This window comes from Polypterus senegalus, chromosome 5 (assembly GCF_016835505.1).
Source record: "Polypterus senegalus isolate Bchr_013 chromosome 5, ASM1683550v1, whole genome shotgun sequence".
NCBI lineage: Eukaryota > Metazoa > Chordata > Cladistia > Polypteriformes > Polypteridae > Polypterus > Polypterus senegalus.
This window is the reverse complement of record NC_053158.1, coordinates 76,926,108-76,949,587: the sequence shown is the minus strand read 5'-3', so window position 1 is coordinate 76,949,587 and position 23,480 is coordinate 76,926,108. Positions and strand designations below refer to the sequence as shown.

The following is a 23,480-nucleotide window of genomic DNA, read 5'->3' as shown; positions in this document are numbered from 1 at the left end:
AAAATTGTTCTTTGCCGCAAAATAAAAACACCCTGAACTGTCCTATGCCCTGACTTGATAACCTTCTTCTAAAATGTCATACATTTACAACTTTTAGTAGCCAAGATCAACTGCTCACCCAGATACACTATCCCGACTTGAACTAAAGCAATCCAATTATTTTTGGGGAAAAACATATTTCTTTCCTTTCCTTTTATTTCTTCTCTTCTTATTTCTATCATTACTGGCACTTTTGGTCCCTGTGTGACGTTAGACATGAGAAACCAGCTGCCTGTTTGTCACTTTTCAGGGCATGTATGTAGTGGGCAGGTGCCAGCTGGAGGCTTCCATTATTGTTTCTGTTTATTATACAGTAATAGTGTTTTTCATGGCCACATGTTTTATTTACATTTAAATGTATATTAAATTTTTTCTGGTTTTATTTTTACCAATAAAAAAATTGATAACAAAAAAGAAATGCTAAAATAGATGTACTTTTAAGCTACAGTATCTCAGCACAGTGGATGCACAGATGTGCTGGGGCCCTGTAACAGTAAGAATACTGTTCTGGGAGCACACTTCATTGTGACTAGATGCTGTTATGAAAATTCTAATGGTACAGTATCCTCGAAGCTAAAACTTGCTATTTTTTCATCTTTTCTTTAATTTTTAATATCAAGCAACTTAAAACATTTCAAAAAGCAAAGATATGCTACACTTAGCTTGGAAGAAAAAATTAAACACTAAACTGTATATGTTTTAGCATGGAGTCCTTGAAATCAAGTGCAGCAGACAATAATTAACTATTAATCTTCATTTCCATAATTCCTTAAGTACTGGGCAATAGGCATCTAGCAAAATGTTTAAGGTGCTGGATCCTTCAAGCTGTGTGGCCCCTGACATATATCTTCTGGAAGAGAATGTAGTAAAAAGGAGATGGAGTTGTTGGTTAACATTTTGCACATCTCAGGGTCTCACACATTTATTCAATGGAAGGGATTAAATCAGTAGATTGGTGGTATGAAAGCCAACAGACCATATTACCTACATAATAAAAATACACAGTAGCTAGTGAACAGTTCACCTGGGTTAAATCTTAGCCAGTCAGAATGCTGTATTTATGGCAACTCCTTTGTAGATCTCTTTGGTTTGTTTTCAGACAGTATTTGAGTTACTGAGTCTGAAATAAAAAGGAAAATTGCCAAAGTGCTTTGGATGCTTCAGTACTATACAGTGTCCTGACTGTGGTTTTTGTTTTAATGAATATTTCTAGTTCTTTGTAATGCCCTTTGAAGGTTAGGAGCACACACTGATAACAGCGCATTGCCACACCCACCACATGACAAACCAATTCAGGATCCCAGAATAGGACCCGAGTGCAGTCATGCAATGGGTGACACCTCAGCACCACACTAGTTCAGTTGGAATGGAACAGTGTGAGTTTTCTTTTATGGTGGCTGGAATGGCAATTCTGCCACCAACCCCCAGGTTATTCCCTGCAGGTTGGAGGGCCTAAATGAAGGGCTGGATGCAGACTAACGTCATAACCATGACGAAGCAATTGCAGGTTAAGGGCATTGCTCAAGAGTCACTTTTGCTGTCTCATGGGATTTGAACTGGCAACCTTCCGATTGCCAGCACAGATCCCTAGCCTCAGAGCCACCACTCTGCTATGTGCTATAAGGTGCTATATAAATAAAATGTGCTATTATTATTATTATTATTATTATTATTATTATTATTATTATTATTATTATTCTCATCTAGAAGTAAAAATATTTAAAATGAATAATACATTACATTCAGAAACTACTCAACCCATGAATTTTCACATTTTGTTTTTAGACATGCAAATTTCAACACATTAAAATAACTGTTTTTCTGTTCACTAACACCATAAATCCTACAAATTAATATTATTGTTTTATCCAAAACCTTTTAATTCTCCAGAGAGAAAGACTTATATTTTTTCATTTACAAAAGAATTCAAAGTCCACTGCACCACCAAATAGATCCAGGTCAATACTTTGTACATAGCAGCAGTTACACCTGTAAGTCTCCTTGGTCATTGGTCATTCCAGACTACTGTCATTTTTATGTCATTCCTTAGTTGTTTTACCATGTGCTTTGGGTCATTGTCCTGCTGGAAGAGTAATCTTGACCCTAAATATAAAATATCTGTCTGGTTCTTCTCAGGTTTTTACCTGTATGTGGCTCTGTCCATGTTGCCCTTGATGGCAATGAGTATTCCTATTCCTGGTTAACATGATACAACACCCCAGTACTACAGATGTTGTCGAATTAATTTTGGATTTTTTTTTTCAGAAGTGTCTTTCTCCTTGCCATTCTTCCAAAAAGGCTGAATCTGTATAATGCTGAAGTGGCTTTTGACATCTGGACAGTTGGTCCCATTTCAGCCAAAGAGCCATATAGCTCTGTAACTGGTGTAGGTGGGCTCTTGGTCACCTTTCTGACTATTGCACTTCACTTTTCTCAATTTGGTATGACAATCTGAAACAGTCTTAAAACAGAGCATGTTTCCATGTTTTTGTAGTACTATTAGAAACATTCAAAGGCTTGCCTATCTTTTTATAACCATTTTTGGCATTTATCCTTCTAACAATTTCATCTCAAAGTTTGATGTGCAGACCCTTAGTGTTATGACAACAGGATTGGTCTGATCCGCTGTTTTAGTTATGGCAATTCAGAAATCATTGATATTAATTGTGAAACCATGCAGTTGCATATAGCTGGAAATTATTGTACCTTTTTAATATACCTATGGCAGGTATCAGTATCCAGCTAGGCTAGTAGTTAAGTAATTTTCAGATTTGTATTTTTTCCTATAATTCCAAAAACATAGAGTATTTTATTTTGTTTTAACATTATGGAGAATTGCTTCTACAAGAGAAGAAAAATCAAATTTAAAAATATACTTTAATTTGCAAAATGACAAATAATGAATGGAGGGCAATTACTTTTGGAAGGCATTACACATACCTATTGTGTGAATTAAAAATTATTTTACATGAAGCCTGCTTGACCCCTTGAATACCAGCAATCAGTAGTATAGTCCCACCTCACCATTGTAGCAGTTACTGGTGTTCTTCTTCTTCCTCTTCATCCTTTCCCACTTTGATATGGGGTTGATGTGCTTGATCATCCTTCTCCAAACAGCTTGGTCCTGCACCCACTCCCCAGTCAGACCCTATTCCTTCAAATCTTCTTGTACTCTATCCATCCATCTCCGCTTTGGTCTCGCTCTCATTTTCTTCACCTGTATTTCCATTCCCATCACTCTTTTGCCCATTGTCTCTCCTCATTACATATCCATGCCATTTCAACCTACTTTCCAATACTTTCTTAGGTATCTCTCCAACTTTTGTTGTACCTCTAATTGTCTTGTTTCTTGTCTTGTTCTTTATTGTAACTCCACATATTCATCTCAACATTCTCATTTCTGGCACATGTAACCTCTTGTCCTATGCTCCCTTTTGTGCCCATGTCTCAGCTCCATACATCATTGCTGGTCTTACCACTGTCTTAAAACACTTTGCCTTTAACCTTCTCCCTAATTCTTCGATCACACAATACTCCTAATACCTTCTTTCAATTGTTCCATCTTTACTGCACTCTGTAGGTTATCTCTGCACCTAATTTTCCATCTTGGACTACATCTATATACTGTACTATACATCTATAATTTTACATCTGTCCTGGGTATGACGTTAAACTGCATCTGGCTCTACAAGCGGTCCTCCAACTTGCAGGGAAATCATGGGGGTTGGTGGCAGGATTGGCACTCCATCCACCATAAATAAACTTCACAAAGCTCTGAGACTACAGAAAGGACTCCTTTTTGCTCTTCATGGGAGTAGCTCTGCAGCAGCCACCCATAGGAAGGCTGCTCGCATCATGAAGAGGATGGGGAAAAGCCCTCGGGAGTCTCATCCCCAGAAGAGTCGAAACCGTTGGAGAGCCAGTAGGGTCAGGTCTGTTGGGGATCAGAACTGGTGTGGTGCTGAGGCGCCACCTGCTGCACAGCAGCACTCGGGTCCCAATTTGAGGCGGTTCATACGGGTGGGTGCATGGAACGTCTTGTCTCTCTGGCAAGATGATCATCTTCCTCTGCTTTCAGAGGAACTGCGTAAACTCTGCATTTCAGTGGCAGCACTCTCGGAGGTGCGCAGACCAGGGACTGGCCAGATCTCTGTAGGTGGATACACCTTTTATTGGTCTGGTCGGTCTGATGGCTGTCATACTCGGGGAGTTCATGTTGATGTAGCAGATTGGCTTCTTCTGATGGTGTCTTATGTCACTCTTTTCAATGAGCGTATTATGGGACTACTGCACTCCTTGGGTGCCTTGTCTGTTGTCTCAGTGTATGCTTCGACTGTGGTGAGTGATGTCTCTGCAAGGGAGACATTTTATTTGCAGCTTCACTCGGTAGTTGATGGGTGCCCACGAGGTGAGACTCCTCTGGTCATGGATGACTTCAATGCAACCACTGGCACAGACAGGGCTGTCTATGAGTGTTGTCTCAGTCCCCATGGGTCTGGTGACCGTGGTGAAAGTGGCTCCATGTTCCTTGACTTTGAAAAAGGTCAGGGTCTGCAAATCACTGGATCCTGGTTCCAGTGCCCTGAACTGCATCGTTGGATTTGGTACTCCAATACTGGTGGTGCGGTGAAGGAGATTGATCACATCCTCATGGGCAGACGCTGGAGGCTCTTGCAAAACTGCAGGGTCTACAAAAGTGCCCAGTTTGTGAATTCTGACCACAGACTTGTTGTTGCTACTCTTAGGATCCAGCTTAGGTCCAGTAGATTACCATCTACTAGGAAAATCAGCCTGGACTTGGCTAGACTCCAAGACCTGGCTGTTTCTAATGAGTTTGCACGCAGTTTGTGTGAGGAACTTTCAGATTTGGGTATGACTGCCAATCCTAATGTGATGTTTGAGACCTTCCATGACAAGACCCTGAAGGTTGCTGAGGGTTATGTTGGTGTTATCAGTGTTCCCAGAAGGAGGTGTTTCATCTCGCGGGCACCCTGGATATCATCGAGAGGAGTTGCAGTGCATGGCTCAATGGCAACTCTGGTCTGTACCGGGAACTGAGAAGGATGGCTGCGAGGGCTCTGAGGGTGTTTGTTAGAGGAATCTGTGAGCAAGTGACACACCATCTGTGGTCTAGCAACCCACGTCCTGCTTACACATGAATCGAAGCATTATGCACATCTGAATCTGTTCCTTGGAGAGTTGCAGTCAGGGCAGCTGATGGAACAGTCCTTACAGATGACATTGCAGTTGTGACCCGCTGGGCTGGCTATTTTGAGCAGTTGTTCAAAGCTGATCCTCTGGCTAGGACGTTGGGTATCTCTTGGTCCACAGTTCTTGAGGCTGATCCTCCAATTAGCTGTGAACCACCCAATCTCACTGAGATTGCACAGGTGGTGAGCCATTTGAGGGTGGGAAAGGCTGCAGGGATCTGTGGTATCCGGGGTGAACTTCTCCAGGCTGGTGGTAAGGCTGTCCTCCTGGCATTGCGAGCAGTATTTTCTTCCATTTGGGAGACTGGCATCATCCTAACTGACTTGAAAACAGGACTTGTCGTCCCTATCTGGAAAGGGAAGGGTGTTCACCTTGCAGCAACTACAGGGGGATAACAGTGCTCTCAGTGCCGGGTAAGGTCCTTGCTAGGGTCGTCCTCAATAGGATCCGTGATCACTTGCTCACCTACCAGTGACCGGAACAGTCTGGCTTTACGCCTAAGAAGTCTTCCATTAACTGCATCCTGGCACTGAGGGTTCTCATAGAGCACAAACGTGAATATCGGCAGAGTTTCTTTGCAGCCTTTGTCGATTTTCACAAAGCATTCGACTGAGTTGATTGAGCTGCCCTGTGGGACATCCTGAGGGTTCGCAGGATCCCCACGAGGTTCCTGGATATCACGACTGGCCTGTTCACTGGTACTGTGAGTGTTGTGCAGAGTGGAGGCAGGACCTCTGTGTTTTTCCCAGTTGATTCTGGGGTTCATCAGGGGTGTGTTCTTGCTCCTACTCTGTTCAGTGCTTGTATGGACTGGGGGACATCTGTTGGTGAAGAAAGATTCATGGATTTTGACTTTGCTGATGATGCTGTGATCTTCATGGAGTCAATGGAGGCTCTGATCGGGGTGCTCAAGAGACTGAGTGAGAAGTCTTGCTACTACTCTGTTCAGTGCTTGTATGGACTGGGGGGCATCTGTTGGTGAAGAAAGATTCATGGATTTTGACTTTGCTGATGATGCTGTGATCTTCATGGAGTCAATGGAGGCTCTGATCGGGGTGCTCAAGAGACTGAGTGAGAAGTCTGAGTGTCTGGGCTTGCGAGTGTCCTGGATAAAAACCAAGATCCAAGCCCTTAATGACCTCTTGGGCACAGCCATCAGCAGTGTGTCTGTTTGCGGAGAAAGTGTTGATCTTGTTGAGAGGTTTGCTTACCTTGGCAGTGACATTTATGTCTCTGGTGACTCTTCCTGTGAAGTCAGTAGACAGATTGGGAGAGCATGGGGGGTCATGAGGTCGCTGGAAAGGGGTGTGTGGTGCTGCTGATATCTATGCAAAAGGACGAAGGTCCAAGTCTTTAGAGTCCTAGTGCTTCCTGTCTTGTTATATGGTTGCGAGACATGGAAGCTATCCAGTGACCTGTGATGAAAAATGGACTCCTTTGGTACTGTGTTTCTTCGGAAAATCCTTGGGTACCGTTGGTTTGACTTTGTGTAGAATGCTCATGGAGTCTCGAATGAGGCACATTACCTGCACTGTGAGGGAGCGTCAGTAACAGCACTACGGCCATGTGGCATGTTTACCCGAGGGTGATCCGGCTTGTAAGATCCTCATTGTTGGGGACCAGAGTGGCTGGACCTGGCCAAGGGGTCACCCACGTAACACCTAGCTGTGGTGTGGGACTGGACCGCGTGTTTGCCTGGGGGGGTTGCTAACTGGGATCACGAGTTGTTTTGCTGTGTAGTGGGTGCAGCAACGCACTGTACCAGTGCATGCTCCCCAAATTGACTTGACTTGGACTACTACTGATCCTAGATATTTAAATATATCCATTGTGAAGCATGATCATCTTTAAACTTCATATATTGTTTTCTTCAATTAATCTTCAATCCTCTGTCTTTCAAAGCACATCTCCATTCTTCCAACCTCATCTCTAATTCCTCTTTTCTGGTGCTACACAACACAATGTCATCAGCAAAAATCATGCACCAGGGGGATTGATCGTTTATCCTATGACTCAACACATCCATACCCAAATCAAAGAGGTAAGAATTTAAAGAAGATCCCTAGTGCAGACCTACTCTACCTAGGATATTGTCAGTTACCCCCAACACTGCTTTTAACCTGGGTCCTCACTCCCTCATACATATCTTGGACAATCCTTACATGCTTCTCTGGTATGCCTTTCTCTCTCATGCACCCCCAGATCACTTGACATGGAACTGCCTCATAAGTCTTCGCCAAATCAATAAACACCATATGCAAACCTTTCTGCTTTTCTAGATGATTCTCTCTGAGCTGTCTCAATGCAAAGACTGCATCAGTTGTTCAACCCCTGACATAACACCAAACTGCTCCTCACCTATGGTGGCCTCTTCCCTAAGCCTTCTCTCTATAACATTTTCTCAAATATTTATTGTGTCTGACATTGACTTTACCCCTCTGTGGTTTCCACAGTCCTGAATATTATCCTTCTCCTTAAAAATGGTTACAATCACACTGTTCCTCCACTCCACTGGTATTCTCTCCTGTGCACAGACCTTCTGCATTAGATCCCATAACACATCTACTCCCATTTCTCGTAAACTCTTTTACACTTCTGCTGCTATTTCATCCAATCCTGTTGCCTTTCTATTTTTCATTATTTTCAGCACCTCCTTTATTTCCTACCTCCTCATTCTTGGTATTAGTTCTTCATTTGGAGCTCCATCCCCAAATATAACCCTTGGACTTCCTAGCCACCAGAGGGGCAAACCGGACCATCATGCCCGGGTAAACAGAAAGGGTTAGTGTCGGGCAAAACCTTAATGATGGAATCGAACTACTCAGCTTCGGATAACAGTGGCTGGCGTATGGGTTGAATCTCGGTTTATCCACAACATGTGGACACTTTGTTCGCACTACTGTGCATTCGTGGAGTACCAACAGGTTATGTGACAAGGCTGGAATCTGTCACTTATTCGCTACTACTGTTGATTAAAATTACACAATGTAGACTGGTTTCGACATGAAGCTACTTTGAACTTAATTTAAATCATAAATAAATATGTTCGATTAATTAAACACTCCAAGTCATTACATTTTCTTCCTTTATCATTATACGGTATGTCTAGCGAATACAAATACGCCGCTTGACGTAACGTCATTGCCACGTAATTGCACTTCCGGGATCTTGCCATTTGCGCACGCGCCTGCTGCGCGGCGGCGGTGAGTTTGAGTGCAGCCTTTTTTGACTTGTTTATTGACTTCTGCTCGCGAGGTTTGTTTGTTATTTAACAGCCTCTGCAGACTCCGGCAGTAAGGGTTTCCTGACAGCACCATGTCTGGGGATGACAAGTTTCGGAGCAGTGACACTAGTGTCCAGCCTACCGCCGAGGCCTCTTTGCTTCGACGTAGAGTCTTCGTTGTTGACTGCCGCCGGGAATGTGCCGAAGCCACTGAGGAGGTGCTGGAGAGTGGAGATGTTACTTTTGAGCAGTTCAGGGATGCTCTGTGTCGGGTGAGTGTATTATTTATTTTTAACTTGACTTCCTGTATCTTTGTTGGCTTGGTATGGACGCGAATTTATCGTTTATAGCGGCGTTTAGATGCTAATACATTTTATGTGTAAACCTATTGACGAAATGAACACATACCCGTTAATTTAAATTGACTCGGCGTGTTAGTAGTGTAGGGCAAGTGCACTTCCCCCGTAAGTGACCCTTTTCAGAAATAAAATATAAATAGGTTTGGTTTAAATACTTACAATTGTTCATAAATTTATTCTCGTGACTAGTAGGTTATCTTTAAGCGAAAGTTCGAGAATGCGTTTTTATCTTTTAAGCCCAACCTTGGATGCTTTAAAGAAATGACTTTTTCCCTTCGTTGTGAAAGCACTACTCAAGCAACGTGGTCCTACTCCTTAGTTTGGCATATTTATCCACGCACCTTCATTATTCCTAGGATGTTAGTTGCCATCAACGGTGCTGCGGATCCCCTATCTACATAAATGTAGAAATACAAGGCCAGTGTAGTGAAAAATTGAGGTCCTCGTGAAAATGAATGTAAAGATCAGGGATCAAAGTACGCATCTTTGGACAACAAGGTAGGAACGTATTGAAAAAAACGGCATTTTCTTGTTTACAATTTATAGATCAAAGTATTTGAGCATATGCAAATAATGGTTGCTAATTAGCTGGTCCGGGTACACCACACAGGCACTCGATCGAGTGCTCATGGTACCGGGACGTTGGAAAGGGGGCACACTCAACAAAAACCCTAAACACACAAGGATTTCAATGGCAACATCCGCTTATGAGCATTGGCCGGTGGGATCACAAAAAAAAAACCCACGAAATCCCTGCACACTCAAAAAAAAACAAAACAAAAAAAAAACGCATTCTGTACAGTCAGAGGTGGCGTGAATTATGAAAGTGTAATCGTCGGGCGTCAGCATGATGCAAGAGTTCTCAACCTTGCGACCGCCTCCTACTTGAACACGTGGGTGGGCCATGCCGTCTCCTCGATTTTACTAACATGCAGTCAACGAATATTTTGAATCGGTTTTTCCTCTTAACGTTTATGGTGATTTGATTTTCAAGGCTATTGATGTTCTTTGCCATTTGTGTTGCCTGTCAAATCGGTTTATTAGAACGTGTTAGGGTGCAACTCAAGTTCTTCACAAGCAACAAGCATTACAAATCGTGCTTCATGTCCAGTTTGCAGTGGTTACTTAAGTGTTCCAGTTGTTGATCAGTCCCTTTCCTCATTGCTGTCAACCTGTTTGCCCCCTATGTTATTTTCCTGGTTTAAACCACCGTAAAAATATCTCCAAGCAATGTGAAAGCACAATGCTGCATTTTATCCTTTTTTTTTAACCATCCACCTCCAGCCAAGTCTGCGGATGATACATTAGTGGCTTCCAAATCTTGATTGTCAAGTGAAAAAAAAAAAAAAAGCCATTTTAAGTCCACTCAGTATGAGTGGTGACACATTAACATGTTGTTTTTATAATATTGGGAAATGCATATTTTGCATTTAAGGGACAGTGTTCTAAAATCACTTCGTTTTGCCACTCGCCTATCAAATTATAAGAACAGGCTATATGCAACCCTCTCTTTAGGATTGAGTGTCAGTCAGCTGCTGATATCAAAATGGACTAGTTATGGTGTTCACCCGATCTTCTCAAGACGTGCCCAGGCTTACAGTAAATGATGCAAGTTGTATTATTTAAACATTGTGATGAACATAATGAGCTATAAAGGAGAAGAGCTTCAAACTATAGGTTTTGTGCTACATCCACAATCACGAAGGTAAGATACAGGTGTATTAAAAATTTGTGTGACCGCTACAAGCTCAAATGGAACATTTATGTGATTACATTAGGCTTCTTTAACAAAAAAAAAAAACAGAATTTCAATTGTCATTAAACTTAATTCAGGGACAGGTGAATATGTATTGAACCTTAATACTGCAACGGCACTGGACAAGTTACATCAGCCAGGGATGGTTCCCCCAAAGAAAAAGCTGGCATTACATCATCAATAGCAGAAGTGCCTATAAAAACGTCAACTGTGCACATTCACACATTCTTTTTCCAATATCTATGGCAAAAAGCAAGTAGTCCTTTTAAGGTCAGCAAACTACCTCAAAGAGCCATGTAAACAATAGAGAATCCATTCATTGTGGCGATCGGTGCTGATGCTACAATACATTCACTTGTAAAAAAGCGAATGTCTCTGTCCGAGCCAGCAAAATGGTTAATGCCAAACTGCTGCTTCATTGTAAGGGTCTCGGTTTGTTTTCTCAGCTCGAGGATCTGCTGTCTCCTATTTTCATAAAGTGCTAGGTTGACAACTGCTGGATCTGGTGTGTCATCCTCCCTCGGTTGCTTTCTCCTCTCCCAAATCCCTAGTCCTGTAAGTGGAGTGGAGATATTGTTCCACTCAAACAACGCAGGAACTTCTCCCTTCTTCAGCGGTCGATGCCCTGTCTCACACCCTGGCTTGTGAAAATCCACTTTTTTAAAAAGCCAGCTGCAAACTCTGATAGGAGGACTATCTGTAACGCTCTTTCTTCAGCTAGCAACAATCCATTCAGATTGAGTTTCCATATTTGAAGGAAATGTATGAAAACTAAGTGCCTTGCCCTGGAAGCTTGACATAACAATACACAACAGTGTTCAGCTTTAGAGCTATTTGTACACTGAAGCTTCCTTTTTCTTGGACATTCTTCCCACTGAACAAATGTCACAACTGCAGTATAGACAACGGAAGTGGCTGAGCTGGCTGTAATTTCACCAGAAGTACATCTGCACTACCTTGTGGATATAGCCTATTAATCATTTCTTATGAGAAGTTAATAATTTTGTTTACTTTTTCAATTATTTTGTGAAGTGTATATTTAATTATTAAACAGGGGTTGGTAGCTTTGTTTTTAGTAATTGTGTTAAGGTGTTCATTGATGTTTATGAATATTTAACAATTATTCAACAAACATTGATGTCATTAATTAGTAAATGCTAGGGGGCTACTGCCTACTGCTCGCTTCGCTTGCCAAACCAAGTGCTTGCGATAAGCACTAGCCTCTTTGCGGTTCTGTCTCTCGCTTATGGGGATGCAGTTGTACAATTTAAACAGATTTTTATTCTCATGGGCATTGTTATACATTATATGCATAATAGAAATATTTTACATTACAGTGAGTAATTATCCATATTAAATAAGAGTAAAATGTAATAATTTAAAAGTAAATTATGTTTCATGTTGCGTTAGTTATTTGTTGCTAATACAATTTTGTTCTGTTTGGCTTTGAAATTAGCACGCAAATACTTTTTAAATGTACACTTTTACTGTAAAACTTCAGTAAAAACTATTTTTTTAAAATAAATTTTTGTCAGTATTGCTTTGAATTTTGATTCTGTGTTTTGTCTTTCATCGTAACATTGCAATGTGTAACTACCCATGATTGAATTTCGTTTCTTTTTCTCTATTATCGTTTGGCTCTGAGATTTAATTGTCTTTGCAAAAACAATTCTAATGGGAAACTCTTAAAGTTTTAATACAAATGGCATATCATGATCTCCTTTTTCTTGTGTAATGGTATCCGCGGAAGATGTACTACATTACCTTTCTTGGATACATTCTTCTTTCTACAGTAATTTGTGCGGTGGAAGACCTAACGGTGTTAACGGTTGTAATTATTCTTTGGGATATTGTAAGTTGATGTTTTCATTTTCTGCATGATCACCATCAACTGTTTCAGCATAGTCTATTGATATGAATTTAACCAATTTGCCGTGTAAACGATCAACATTTTTGGCGTTAATTCATTTGAATTAATTGTTTCTTGCTGCTAGGATTGCCCGTGTTCTCATTTTTTCTGTTAATAACCCTACTTGGTGAAATTCTTCAGTAAGATTTGGACATAATACTTCTTCTTTAATTGGTAACTTAAAGTGAGGAATACGTTAAAATTTAAAAGAGCTGAGAGAGCAGAAAATGTGTCTGTTAAAAGCATTCACATGAATTGGAGGTGAGATTACTGTGTGCGTGGTGGAAAATGGTTGAGAGGAGGGCGTGACTTGAAAAAAATATCATTGCCAAAGTCTCACCTCAAAGCTCCAGTGTCAGGAGGAGGAGGAAAAAGCTGTCTGGGAGAAGTGGAGGAGGAAGAAGTGTGTGTTTTTGGGTGCTTTTCGTTTGATGTGTTTTTGGGGACTGTGTAGGGCCTGTGGGACATGGGGAAGACGTGTCCCATGGCTAAAGACAAAAATAAAATCTTTTTATTCATTTTTACCTGTACCTCCGTTGTCAGTCTGTGTCAGGTCGCCGCCTATATAGCGCCTTTGCCACATAGGTAATTTGGCCAATCACAAACTGGTCTTTTCAGTCCCCGTCTTTATCAGCTTTACAGTTATGTAATTGCAGTGCTCCTTTCTGCAAGGTTTTACCGTAGATCCCGGAATACAGGGTGATCCGGTATATTAGCCGAACCCCTTCTCTACCTACTAAATTACATGTATTTGCCGATGACCGGTATTTAAGCCGACCCCCTTCTCCAAGCTAAATTTTCTAAATTTCCTTAAAAGTGTCTCATCGGGTATATTTATAATGTTTATCGGCGAGAATTTGAGACTGCCGGCATAATATAATGAGCATAATTTACCAAAACACCAATAAATTTTCTAATGTACTAACTAAAAAGTTATAAAAAGTGCCTAGCCTACTTCGATTAAGCTAGGAGCATGGCGGCGCGCATGGTCACAGCGGCTCAGGGCTCTCCTTTTCAGTGCACTTTTTTGTTGTTTTTGTACTTTTTTTTTTTTTTTTGTCCTTGTTTGTGCACGATCGGTTTGACGAACATCTGCTAAACCATTCAGGACCTTGTAGACATCGTTGTCCAGAGCCAGACATGTTTCGAGTGTTTTTCATCACACGCACGATATCCCTGACAACATAGCGAGACCAGCGAGCTCTCTGTGGATTGTTGTCGGGTCTAGGAGACGACACAGACGGAGGAGGGAAAGAAAGCAGAAGCGGGGCCGCAGATCCGGCGTTATGCTAAAGCTAAAAAACAACCATACAAGCCCTATACAGAACTTTTTTCTGCACTGAAGGAGCTGCTTTTAATCTCATTGTAGATGCGTATAGTGACAATAAAACAATTCATACTGTACTCACCATTTAATTTGACATCTTTGGGATGCAGGAAGGGAGGAGATATTTCCACACAATGTCCATCTTCGTTTCGATTGCGATCGCTTTCTTTTACCTTCTCTTCCTTCCTTAGCAATTATGTGTCTTGCTTGCATGGTCTCAATGAATTATATATATATAGGTAAATCACTGCAATGACGGAAATTACATCCACAAACACATGTATCTGGGCTCCGACTGACGCTACTAACGCTCTCGGTTGTTTGTTTACAATCGCGCAAGCGGATACACGTGACCGCTTCCGTTTCGTATCGCAAGATGTTGATCGTAAATCAAAACAAAAAATTTCATTGTAAACTTCCCGATAATTTATTATAAACTAGCAAAATACCCGTGCTTCGCAGCGGAGAAGTAGTGTGTTAAAGAAGCAATGAAAAAGAAAAGGAAACATTTTGACAATAACGTAACATGATTGTCAATGTAATTGTTTTGTCACTGTTGTGAGTGATGAGTGTTGTTGTCATATATATATATATATATATATATATATATATATATATATATTGTGAACGCTACCCGGGCACAGACAGGCGGACATGTTGTTTTCAACCCCACACGCTTATTACAGAGACTATTTACAATACTTATGGTCACAAAGACCCCCAAATAATGGTCACAAAGACCCAGTTCCGTGCACAAACCCCAAATCACCCAAAGTCCTGGCCACAATGCCTTTCTTCGGGCCGCCTCCACTCTCCACTGCTTCGTCCTCCTTCCACCCGACTCCAGCCCTGAATGAAGGGAGGCGGCCCCTTTTATAGCTGACCCGGATGAGCACCTGGTGTTCCCGGCATATCTTGGCCACGCCCCAGCGTGGCGGAAGTGCCGGCTGTCCTCCCGGCTGCTCTCCGGCGCCGTCATAATCTTCCCCAGCACTTCCTGGTGTGGCAGGAGTGCTGGGGAAACAAGTCCCCAAGGCATTGGGGCGCCTCCTGGCGGTGACCACGGGCTCCTACAGGGAAGGGCTTCCATGCCCTTGACCCGTGGCCCCAAAGCAACCCGAAGGCAAACCCCACGTGGTCCAGGCAGGGCTCTGACCCTCTTCCGGTCCCTCCTGGCGCCCCGCCGGGTCATGGCCCCTGGCATCCCTGACAGTGCCCCACAGCCAGCGAAGACCACTCGTGGGAAAGAGCGACCCGTCCCGCGAGGGCAGCAGAGCCCCGAAACGGGTCCCACTCGAGGATAGCCGGGTCCGGCCCCGCACTCCTAGCAGGGACAGGGCGGAGACACAATCTGAGCACCAACCCATGGTGCATCCCTGCGCCCGCACAGGTTGTGCTCCCCTTTACCGGCACCCCGGGCCTCCTCGGTAGGCACCCCTCCGAGACCTCCAGCGCCTTTGTTCCGAGCCACTCGTTCCCCGTAGGCTCCTCCAGCTGTGAGCGCAGCTGCGCACCGGCAGAGAGATTATTCCGCAGACGGCCCGACATCAGAGGGCTGCTCCGCCACGAAGGGGCTCCTTCAGCTCGCCCGGGTCCGCCCTACAAAAGAGAACACAGGGCAGAACCGCTGCCAAAGCACCCAGCTCGTGCCACGCACGGGCAGCGCTCCCTCCAACCGCACCCCGCACTTGCCTGATCGGCACCCTCTCCGCGGCTTCCGTGTCCCTCTCAATAGTGGAACTGTCGGCACCGCCTGCTCTCTCACCGCCGGCCTCAGGGATTCCCTCTGCTCCCTCAGAGGGCGGCCAGCCGCTGCGTGCACCCAGCAACGCGTCTCACTGTATTGGAGGAGGCGGCACCCAGCCGCTTAATCCTCCCTTCACTTTCGGACGCCTTGACGATATGCGACTCCGTATTAACCAACACGAGCCCCTTTCCCGTCTGCGTCCGCAACATATCGGAGGAATCGGCACCCAGCCCTTTATTCCTCCGTTCACTCTGGGACGCCATGACGGTTTGAGACTCCTTATGGAATAAAAGGCGCCTCTGTCCCGCTCTGCGTCCCTATAGTGCGCGCAAGACCGCAGCCGACTCGGGCGGAGGGCGCTAGGACCCGGGCACTTAGCAGCCCGTGTCCATTCAGCGCCCTCTCGGACTCCCCTCGCCCAAGATACAGCCAGGGCGCCGCACTCTCCTGTCGGAGGGCTGCTTACCGAACTGATCGTTATCATCACAGCCTTTTCAACAGACCCTCCGCATGCTGTACGGAGTCGGCTGTACTCACCGCCTCCGCCGTACCTCTCGCTGGAGATTCCAGCGCCGCTACCGCCCCGCTGTCGATCGAACGCTTGCAGCGCCGCGAGCGCCTTCCTCTCCAGTTCCAGCACCTCAGCCCGGAGGGCACGTAGCATCTGTAAAACACGCTGCTCCACGGGCTGAAGGGACGCCTCCAGCTCCGCCAGAGCAGCCGGCAAAGACAGGAAGTTAACCGACGCTGAGCCTACCTGTCTGTCAGCCTCCGACGCCGGCCACTTCCTGTGGGCCTTTTCCTCCGGCCCAATCGGGTCTCCCCCCTGCCCGTGATGGACATTCCTTGGTCCCGCCTCTCTGCAGTCATCGGCGGGCACACAAGACACACCGTCCAATCGCGTGCCTGTCAGGGGAGGGACTTCTGGTCCGCGCCATCTTGGCTCCCCTTCTGCGGCGGCGACGCGTGCTTGCCGGCAGCCTTGTCGTTGCCAGCACCTTTCGAGCTGCAGCGTCTCTTCCTCCGCAGCCCTCTCGGCTGCCCGCCTTACCGAGCCCCGCAAACCAGCATGCGCCCGCCACTGACGCGGATCCGGGAGGTCCCTGCCTGGAAAACAAAACACACGCCCGGCCCCCAAGGGCCGGCTGCCGATAGGCAGGGAACTCACCTCCCAGGTCCCGCCTAACCGAGGAAACGCCCTCGGCGTGGCTCTCTGGACACCATGCCGCCCCGGGCACTTCCAGCAACGGCGCGATTCGTGGGAGCCCGCTGCACTCCTCCAATGCACGCCCGCCCGCTTCAGGGAATAACGGCCCTCCTGCGGACCCCTGGCGGTCCGTGGGGTTCCTTTACCCGTGGGGCTGCGCGCACGCAGCACCCATGATGCGGTGGGTCCCCTGCTGCACCGGCCGCCCACAACAATATTTTTGAACAGGTCTCCGCCTTGAAACAGGCGGAGCATCCTGCCGACACGCCAGATGTGAACGGCACCCGGGCACAGACAGGCGGACATGTTGTTTTTCAACCCCCACACGTTTATTACAGAGACTATTTACAATACTTATGGTCACAAAGACCCCCAAATAATGGTCACAAAGACCCAGTTCCGTGCACAAACCCCAAATCACCCAAAGTCCTGGCCACAATGCCTTTCTTCGGGCCGCCTCCACTCTCCACTGCTTCGTCCTCCTTCCACCCGACTCCAGCCCCGAATGAAGGGAGGCGCCCCTTTATAGCTGACCCGGATGAGCACCTGGTGTTCCCGCATATCTTCGTTACGCCCCAGCGGGCGGAAGTGCCGGCTGTCCTCCCGGCTGCTCTCCGGGCGCCGTCATAAATCTTCCCCCCAGCACTTCCTGGTGTGGCAGGAGTGCTGGGGAAACAAGTCCCCAAGGCATTGGGGCGCCTCCTGGCGGTGACCACGGGCTCCTACAGGGAAGGGCTTCCATGCCCTTGACCCGTGGCCCCCAAAGCAACCCGGAAGGCAAACCCCACGTGGTCCAGGCAGGGCTCTGACCCTCTTCCGGTCCCTCCTGGCGTCCCGGCCGGGTCATGGCCCCTGGCATCCCTGACAATATATATATATATATATATATATATACACACATAAACATATATATATACATATCTATACATATACATATATATACATACATATATATCTACATATATACATATACATACACACATACATACATACACACACAAATACATATACAGTGGTGTGAAAAACTATTTGCCCCCTTCCTGATTTCTTATTCTTTTGCATGTTTGTCACACAAAATGTTTCTGATCATCAAACACATTTAACCATTAGTCAAATATAACACAAGTAAACACAAAATGCAGTTTTTAAATGATGGTTTTTATTATTTAGGGAGAAAAAATCCAAACCTACATGGCCCTGTGTGAAAAAGTAATTGCCCCCTTGTTAAAAAATAACCTAACTGTGGTGTATCAAACCTGAGTTCAATTTCCGTTGCCACCCCCAGGCCTGATTACTGCCACACCTGTTTCAATCAAGAAATCACTTAAATAGGAGCTGCCTGACACAGAGAAGTAGACCAAAAGCACCTCAAAAGCTAGACATCATGCCAAGATCCAAAGAAATTCAGGAACAAATGAGAACAGAAGTAATTGAGATCTATCAGTCTGGTAAAGGTTATAAAGCCATTTCTAAAGCTTTGGGACTCCAGCGAACCACAGTGAGAGCCATTATCCACAAATGGCAAAACATGGAACAGTGGTGAACCTTCCCAGGAGTGGCCGGCCGACCAAAATTACCCCAAGAGCGCAGAGACGACTCATCCGAGAGGTCACAAAAGACCCCAGGACAACGTCTAAAGAACTGCAGGCCTCACTTGCCTCAATTAAGGTCAGTGTTCACGACTCCACCATAAGAAAGAGACTGGGCAAAACGGCCTCATGGCAGATTTCCAAGACACAAACCACTGTTAAGCAAAAGAACATTAGGGCTTGTCTCAATTTTGTTAAGAAACATCTCAATGATTGCCAAGACTTTTGGGAAAATACCTTGTGGACTGATGAGACAAAAGTTGATCTTTTGGAAGGCAAATGTCCCGCTACATCTGGCGTAAAAGGAACACAGCATTTCAGAAAAAGGACATCATACCAACAGTAAAATATGGTGGTGGTAGTGTGATGGTCTGGGGTTGTTTTGCTGCTTCAGGACCTGGAAGGCTTGCTGTGATAGATGGAACCATGAATTCTACTGTCTACCAAAAAATCCTGAAGGAGAATGTCCGCCATCTGTTCGTCAACTCAAGCTGAAGCGATCTTGGGTGCTGCAACAGGACAATGACCCAAAACACACCAGCAAATCCACCTCTGAATGGCTGAAGAAAAACAAAATGAAGACTTTGGAGTGGCCTAGTCAAAGTCCTGACCTGAATCCAATTGAGATGCTATGACATGACCTTAAAAAGGCGGTTCATGCTAGAAAACCCTCAAATAAAGCTGAATTACAACAATTCTGCAAAGATGAGTGGGCCAAAATTCCTCCAGAGCGCTGTAAAAGACTCATTGCAAGTTATCGCAAACGCTTGATTGCAGTTATTGCTGCTAAGGGTGGCCCAACCAGTTATTAGGTTCAGGGGCAATTACTTTTACACACAGGGCCATGTAGGTTTGGATTTTTTTCTCCCTAAATAATAAAACCCATCATTTAAAACTGCATTTTGTGTTTACTTGTGTTATATTTGACTAATGGTTAAATGAGTTTGATGATCAGAAACATTTTGTGTGACAAACATGCAAAAGAATAAGAAATCAGGACGGGGGCAAATAGTTTTTCACACCACTGTATATATACATACATACACACACACATATATAAACATATATATACATACATATCTACATATATACACACACAGCTATTTCGTATCAGTGCAATACGCTGCTTGTTAAAACGGATAACTCCCCGCTTACGCAAGTCTGCGTGGATATTATGAACTATCAGATTTGTTCAAGTTCTATTTAAATTTTAAATAGAAGGAATTTTTATTTAGTCGACAGAAATATCTTTGGTAGGAATGGTAAAAACAGACAGGAATATTATTCGTGAATAAATCAACTCAAACCTTAAACAACTTATAATATTTTGCTCTCCATAAAAATATATCCTGTCTAAATTATACAAGTTAGAAATAAAGTAAACGTTAAAAGAACAAACATTCACATTTCTTTACTCTTATGTAATTTTATATAAAAAATAAACTTAGATTTTAAATATCCCAAAAGATTTTGCTCTCCATAAAAATATATCCTGTCAAAATTATACAAATTCAAATATGAACATGCTGCATAACAAAACCTAGAAATATAAATAAAATGTGTTCCTTTCAGCAATAACAAATCAAATCATTCAGTTGTCTTTGCTCATATGTCATTTTAGAGCTGGACGCCTGGCATCTTTTTTTGGCCACAGGTTTGTTTATGTTTGGTGTGAGGTTCTGTGTTGTGGAGATTCTCAGGATGGATTGCAGGTGCTCATCAGTGAGGCGACTCCTGTGTGCTGTTTTGTTAGTCTTTATCACTGAGAAGAGCTTCTCACACAGATATGTGCTACCAAACATGCACAAGGTTTGAGCCGCATGTAGACGGAATTTTTGTTCTTCAAAGTCACCAAAGCGCCGTGCAAACTCAGTGCGCCAGTTTATCAGCAAAGTGCGATTTGGGAACACCGTAGTGACGACTTGGTTTAACATTACTTGGCAACAGGGAAAGTGGTGCAAGGTGCACTGGTGCATTTGTGTCTCCCATAAAAGCAGCTTCACTTGAAATCACTTTGTGATTGTGCACGGGTTAAAACGTCCGCTGAAGTGTCAGATTCTTATTTAATTATGCTGCTTTCTGTATCTTCTGCATTGCATTCAGGTTACCCTGATGTTTTGTCTCATAGTGCCGTCTTAGATTAAATTCTGTAATTACAGCCACATTAGCTCCACAAATGAGACACGGGTTCAGTAAACATATACTCAGCCTCCCATCGGTTTTTAAAGGCTCTATTTTCAGAATCAACTTTTCTCTTCAGCATCGGTGAGCTAGCTTCGCAATAACTTGCAGCATCATAAGGTAGACTTGATTAACGCGGTAAGTGTTCGGCAAGGCAGCTGAAGCGCTGCATTATGGGATCTGTAGTTTATTGTGTTACCAGCGCTTCATATACCCGGGCTTTAATAACAATAATACAGTATATAAAATGATCTCGCGGGCTGGATATAATTACACGCCGGGCCGGATGTGGCCCGCGACCCTTGAGTTTGACACATATGGACTAAATAGAACTTGAAAAGATATATTTTTCAAATGTGATCGCAATTCAGATAGAGTTGACGCACTACAGCCTGCATGCCTCAATAAGTCATCCTCCTCGCTCTTACTTTTTACCGCTCATCTAATGAATACACTGAGTATGGCTTTACCAAAACAATCATTGATGGCTAATAAAGTATCCATTATTCGAGTATGTAGATCGGGATATATATATATATATATATATATACATATACTGTATATATATATACCCGCGTATCGCAGCGGAGAAGTAGTGTGTTAAAAAGCTAGAAAAGAAAAGGGAACATTTTAAAAATAACGTAACATGACTGTCAATATACAGTATTTGTTTTGTGAGTGTTACTGAGTGTTGCTGTCATCAAGGATTTGATTATCATTATTTCTTTCAATCAGGTTCGTATTTGTAGGATGTGTTGTGTTCAAGTTACATTCCGTGTTTGTCAATCGCTGTAAAGATGACAGGTTTCATTCATCGATTCGTTTCTTACTGCATCAATAAACAGCTCGTCTTCTTCTTTATCTGAGACCTGACACACTGCATGCACAGGTTTTTTTTACACTGTCTTCCTTTAGTGGGACATTGACTTTTTCCAACGTGTGCTTTTTTTTGGATTTACGAATATGCTTGTATGTATCAAACGCTTCATATTTTTGCTGCCTTTTCAATTGTGTAATTCGGTTTTGTTCAGCTCTTTGGAACTGTTGCTTTTATCTGTGCACGCGCCAGTTCACGGAGCCGCCGGTGTACATGCATCGAAGTTTCCCAGCTGTGCTGGTGCCATCTCGCTATGTCCATGGCTGTATTTAATGTTACCTTAGTCCTGGCACTTAAAACTTTCTCTCGCAGTTTCGCTGAGTTTGTACACAACACCACCCTGACCAACTCATCTTCCTCTGCATAAGCACAGTCCTTAACCCGTGAATATTTAGTGGAGTTTGCTATTGGATTGCCGCTGACGGACGGCCTTATATGGGCAGGCACTAAATTACAAACGCCAGCGGCAGCCTGTCTATGAACTTAATTTAAAGAGTAGGTTTACATGTGCTTTGTTTCAAGTAGCAGAACTCATGAATATGGTTGTATATGTCACTCGCTCGCTTCTTATTGTTTCGCTGCCTTCTCAATTATATAATGCATGTTTTCTTCAGCGCTTTTTTGAGGTCTTCCTGGTTTTCTATGTACTGCGTGATTACGTGGGAGGCGTGATGATGTCACACGAAACTCCGCCCCACGGCGTTGAAGCTCATCTCCATTACACTAAATGGAGAAAAACTGCTTCCAGTTATGACCATTACGCGTAGAATTTCGATATAAAACCTGCCCAACTTTTGTAAGGAAGCTGTAAGGAATGAACCTGCCAAATTTCAGCCTTCCACCCACACGGGAAGTTGGAGAATTAGTGATGAGTGAGTGAGTGCTTTGCCTTTTATTAGTATAGATTTTATTAATAAAATCAACAACTAAAACACTTTTTCGAATAAATTCTTTATTTAATTTAAAGTACCGGCATGCAAAGTTACTTCTTCATCTGAAAGATGGCTCTGTGGTTTCGTCATTATTTACTTCCGTATTCATCGACAAAACCGGCATTGCGCTGGAAATCTTGAATCTGAAATGATACTCGTTGCATAAACCGATCCCCAAACTCCAAGCCAATAATCTATGACGAAATTCTCTGCTTATATAACGGGATCTACGGTAACTTTTTTTTTTTTGCGTCTTTTTTTTAAAAGATAGTCACACAAGTTAGTCTTAACAACTTGTGTAAAGTTATGGTACTTGTAAAAGTTAATGTTTTTTTCTACAGTTTTATTCTCTCAGTCACATTCACAACTCCCACCTAAAACTGACACTATTAGTTTTTAAATAAAGACGTGGTATAATGAATTAAGTGTGCTTTAATGTCCTGATTTTTTTAATTCAGTTTTTGTTCAGTTTCATTCTTGAATAAAAGCACACTTGTTTTTGTTAGATACTCAAATGAAATGTGTTTTTATTCTGTAATAGTAACCATAATAACAGCCCACTACTCAAAGCTGTAAATGCAGGGAGGACCTGGGATCAAACCAGCAATGTCTTAACTACGAAACAGAACCTTTTATCCCTGTACCAATGAAGTAAATATCTGTGAGACCTTGAAGCAGATATCTATGAGACCTCTGTGTTTCCACTATAAAATGTTCAAGCACACGCATGTGCGCAGACATCTTTATTTTGGATCAATTGATATTTGGGTTTCAGTTTTTAAATGTTGTAAATTGAACAATTATTCAAGATTAAAACGGAAGATAAAGAAAAAGCACACTTATTTTGTTTACCTTTTTTGAAATAATTTATTTGATATTTGGACTTAAGTCTTCACACATACATCTCATGTCAAAATTTTGTCTTTATTTGTATAACATAAAACAAATTCTCCTTTAGTTATGTGTTTATCATCCTACATTTATGCTGATCGTTGTAGACACGTCTCCTGCCCCTATAACATAGCTGGTCTCACTACCGTCTTATATACCTTCCTCTTCACTCTTGGTGGTACTCATCTGTCACAAATCACTCCTGACAAACTTTTCCACCCACTCCACCTTG

General features: G+C 43.4%; 1 protein-coding gene across 1 annotated transcript in view; it reads left to right on the top strand.

The window, feature by feature from the left end:
- The first annotated feature begins 8,438 nt into the window (after nucleotides 1-8,438).
- The window catches only part of smchd1 (structural maintenance of chromosomes flexible hinge domain containing 1), a 459,542-nt gene continuing 444,500 nt past the window's right edge, over nucleotides 8,439-23,480 (top strand). Inside the window, exon 1 of the mRNA XM_039754843.1 lies at nucleotides 8,439-8,745. Coding sequence (XP_039610777.1) covers nucleotides 8,566-8,745 — 180 coding nt within the window. The 5' untranslated portion in view covers nucleotides 8,439-8,565. The remainder of the gene's footprint in view (nucleotides 8,746-23,480) is intronic.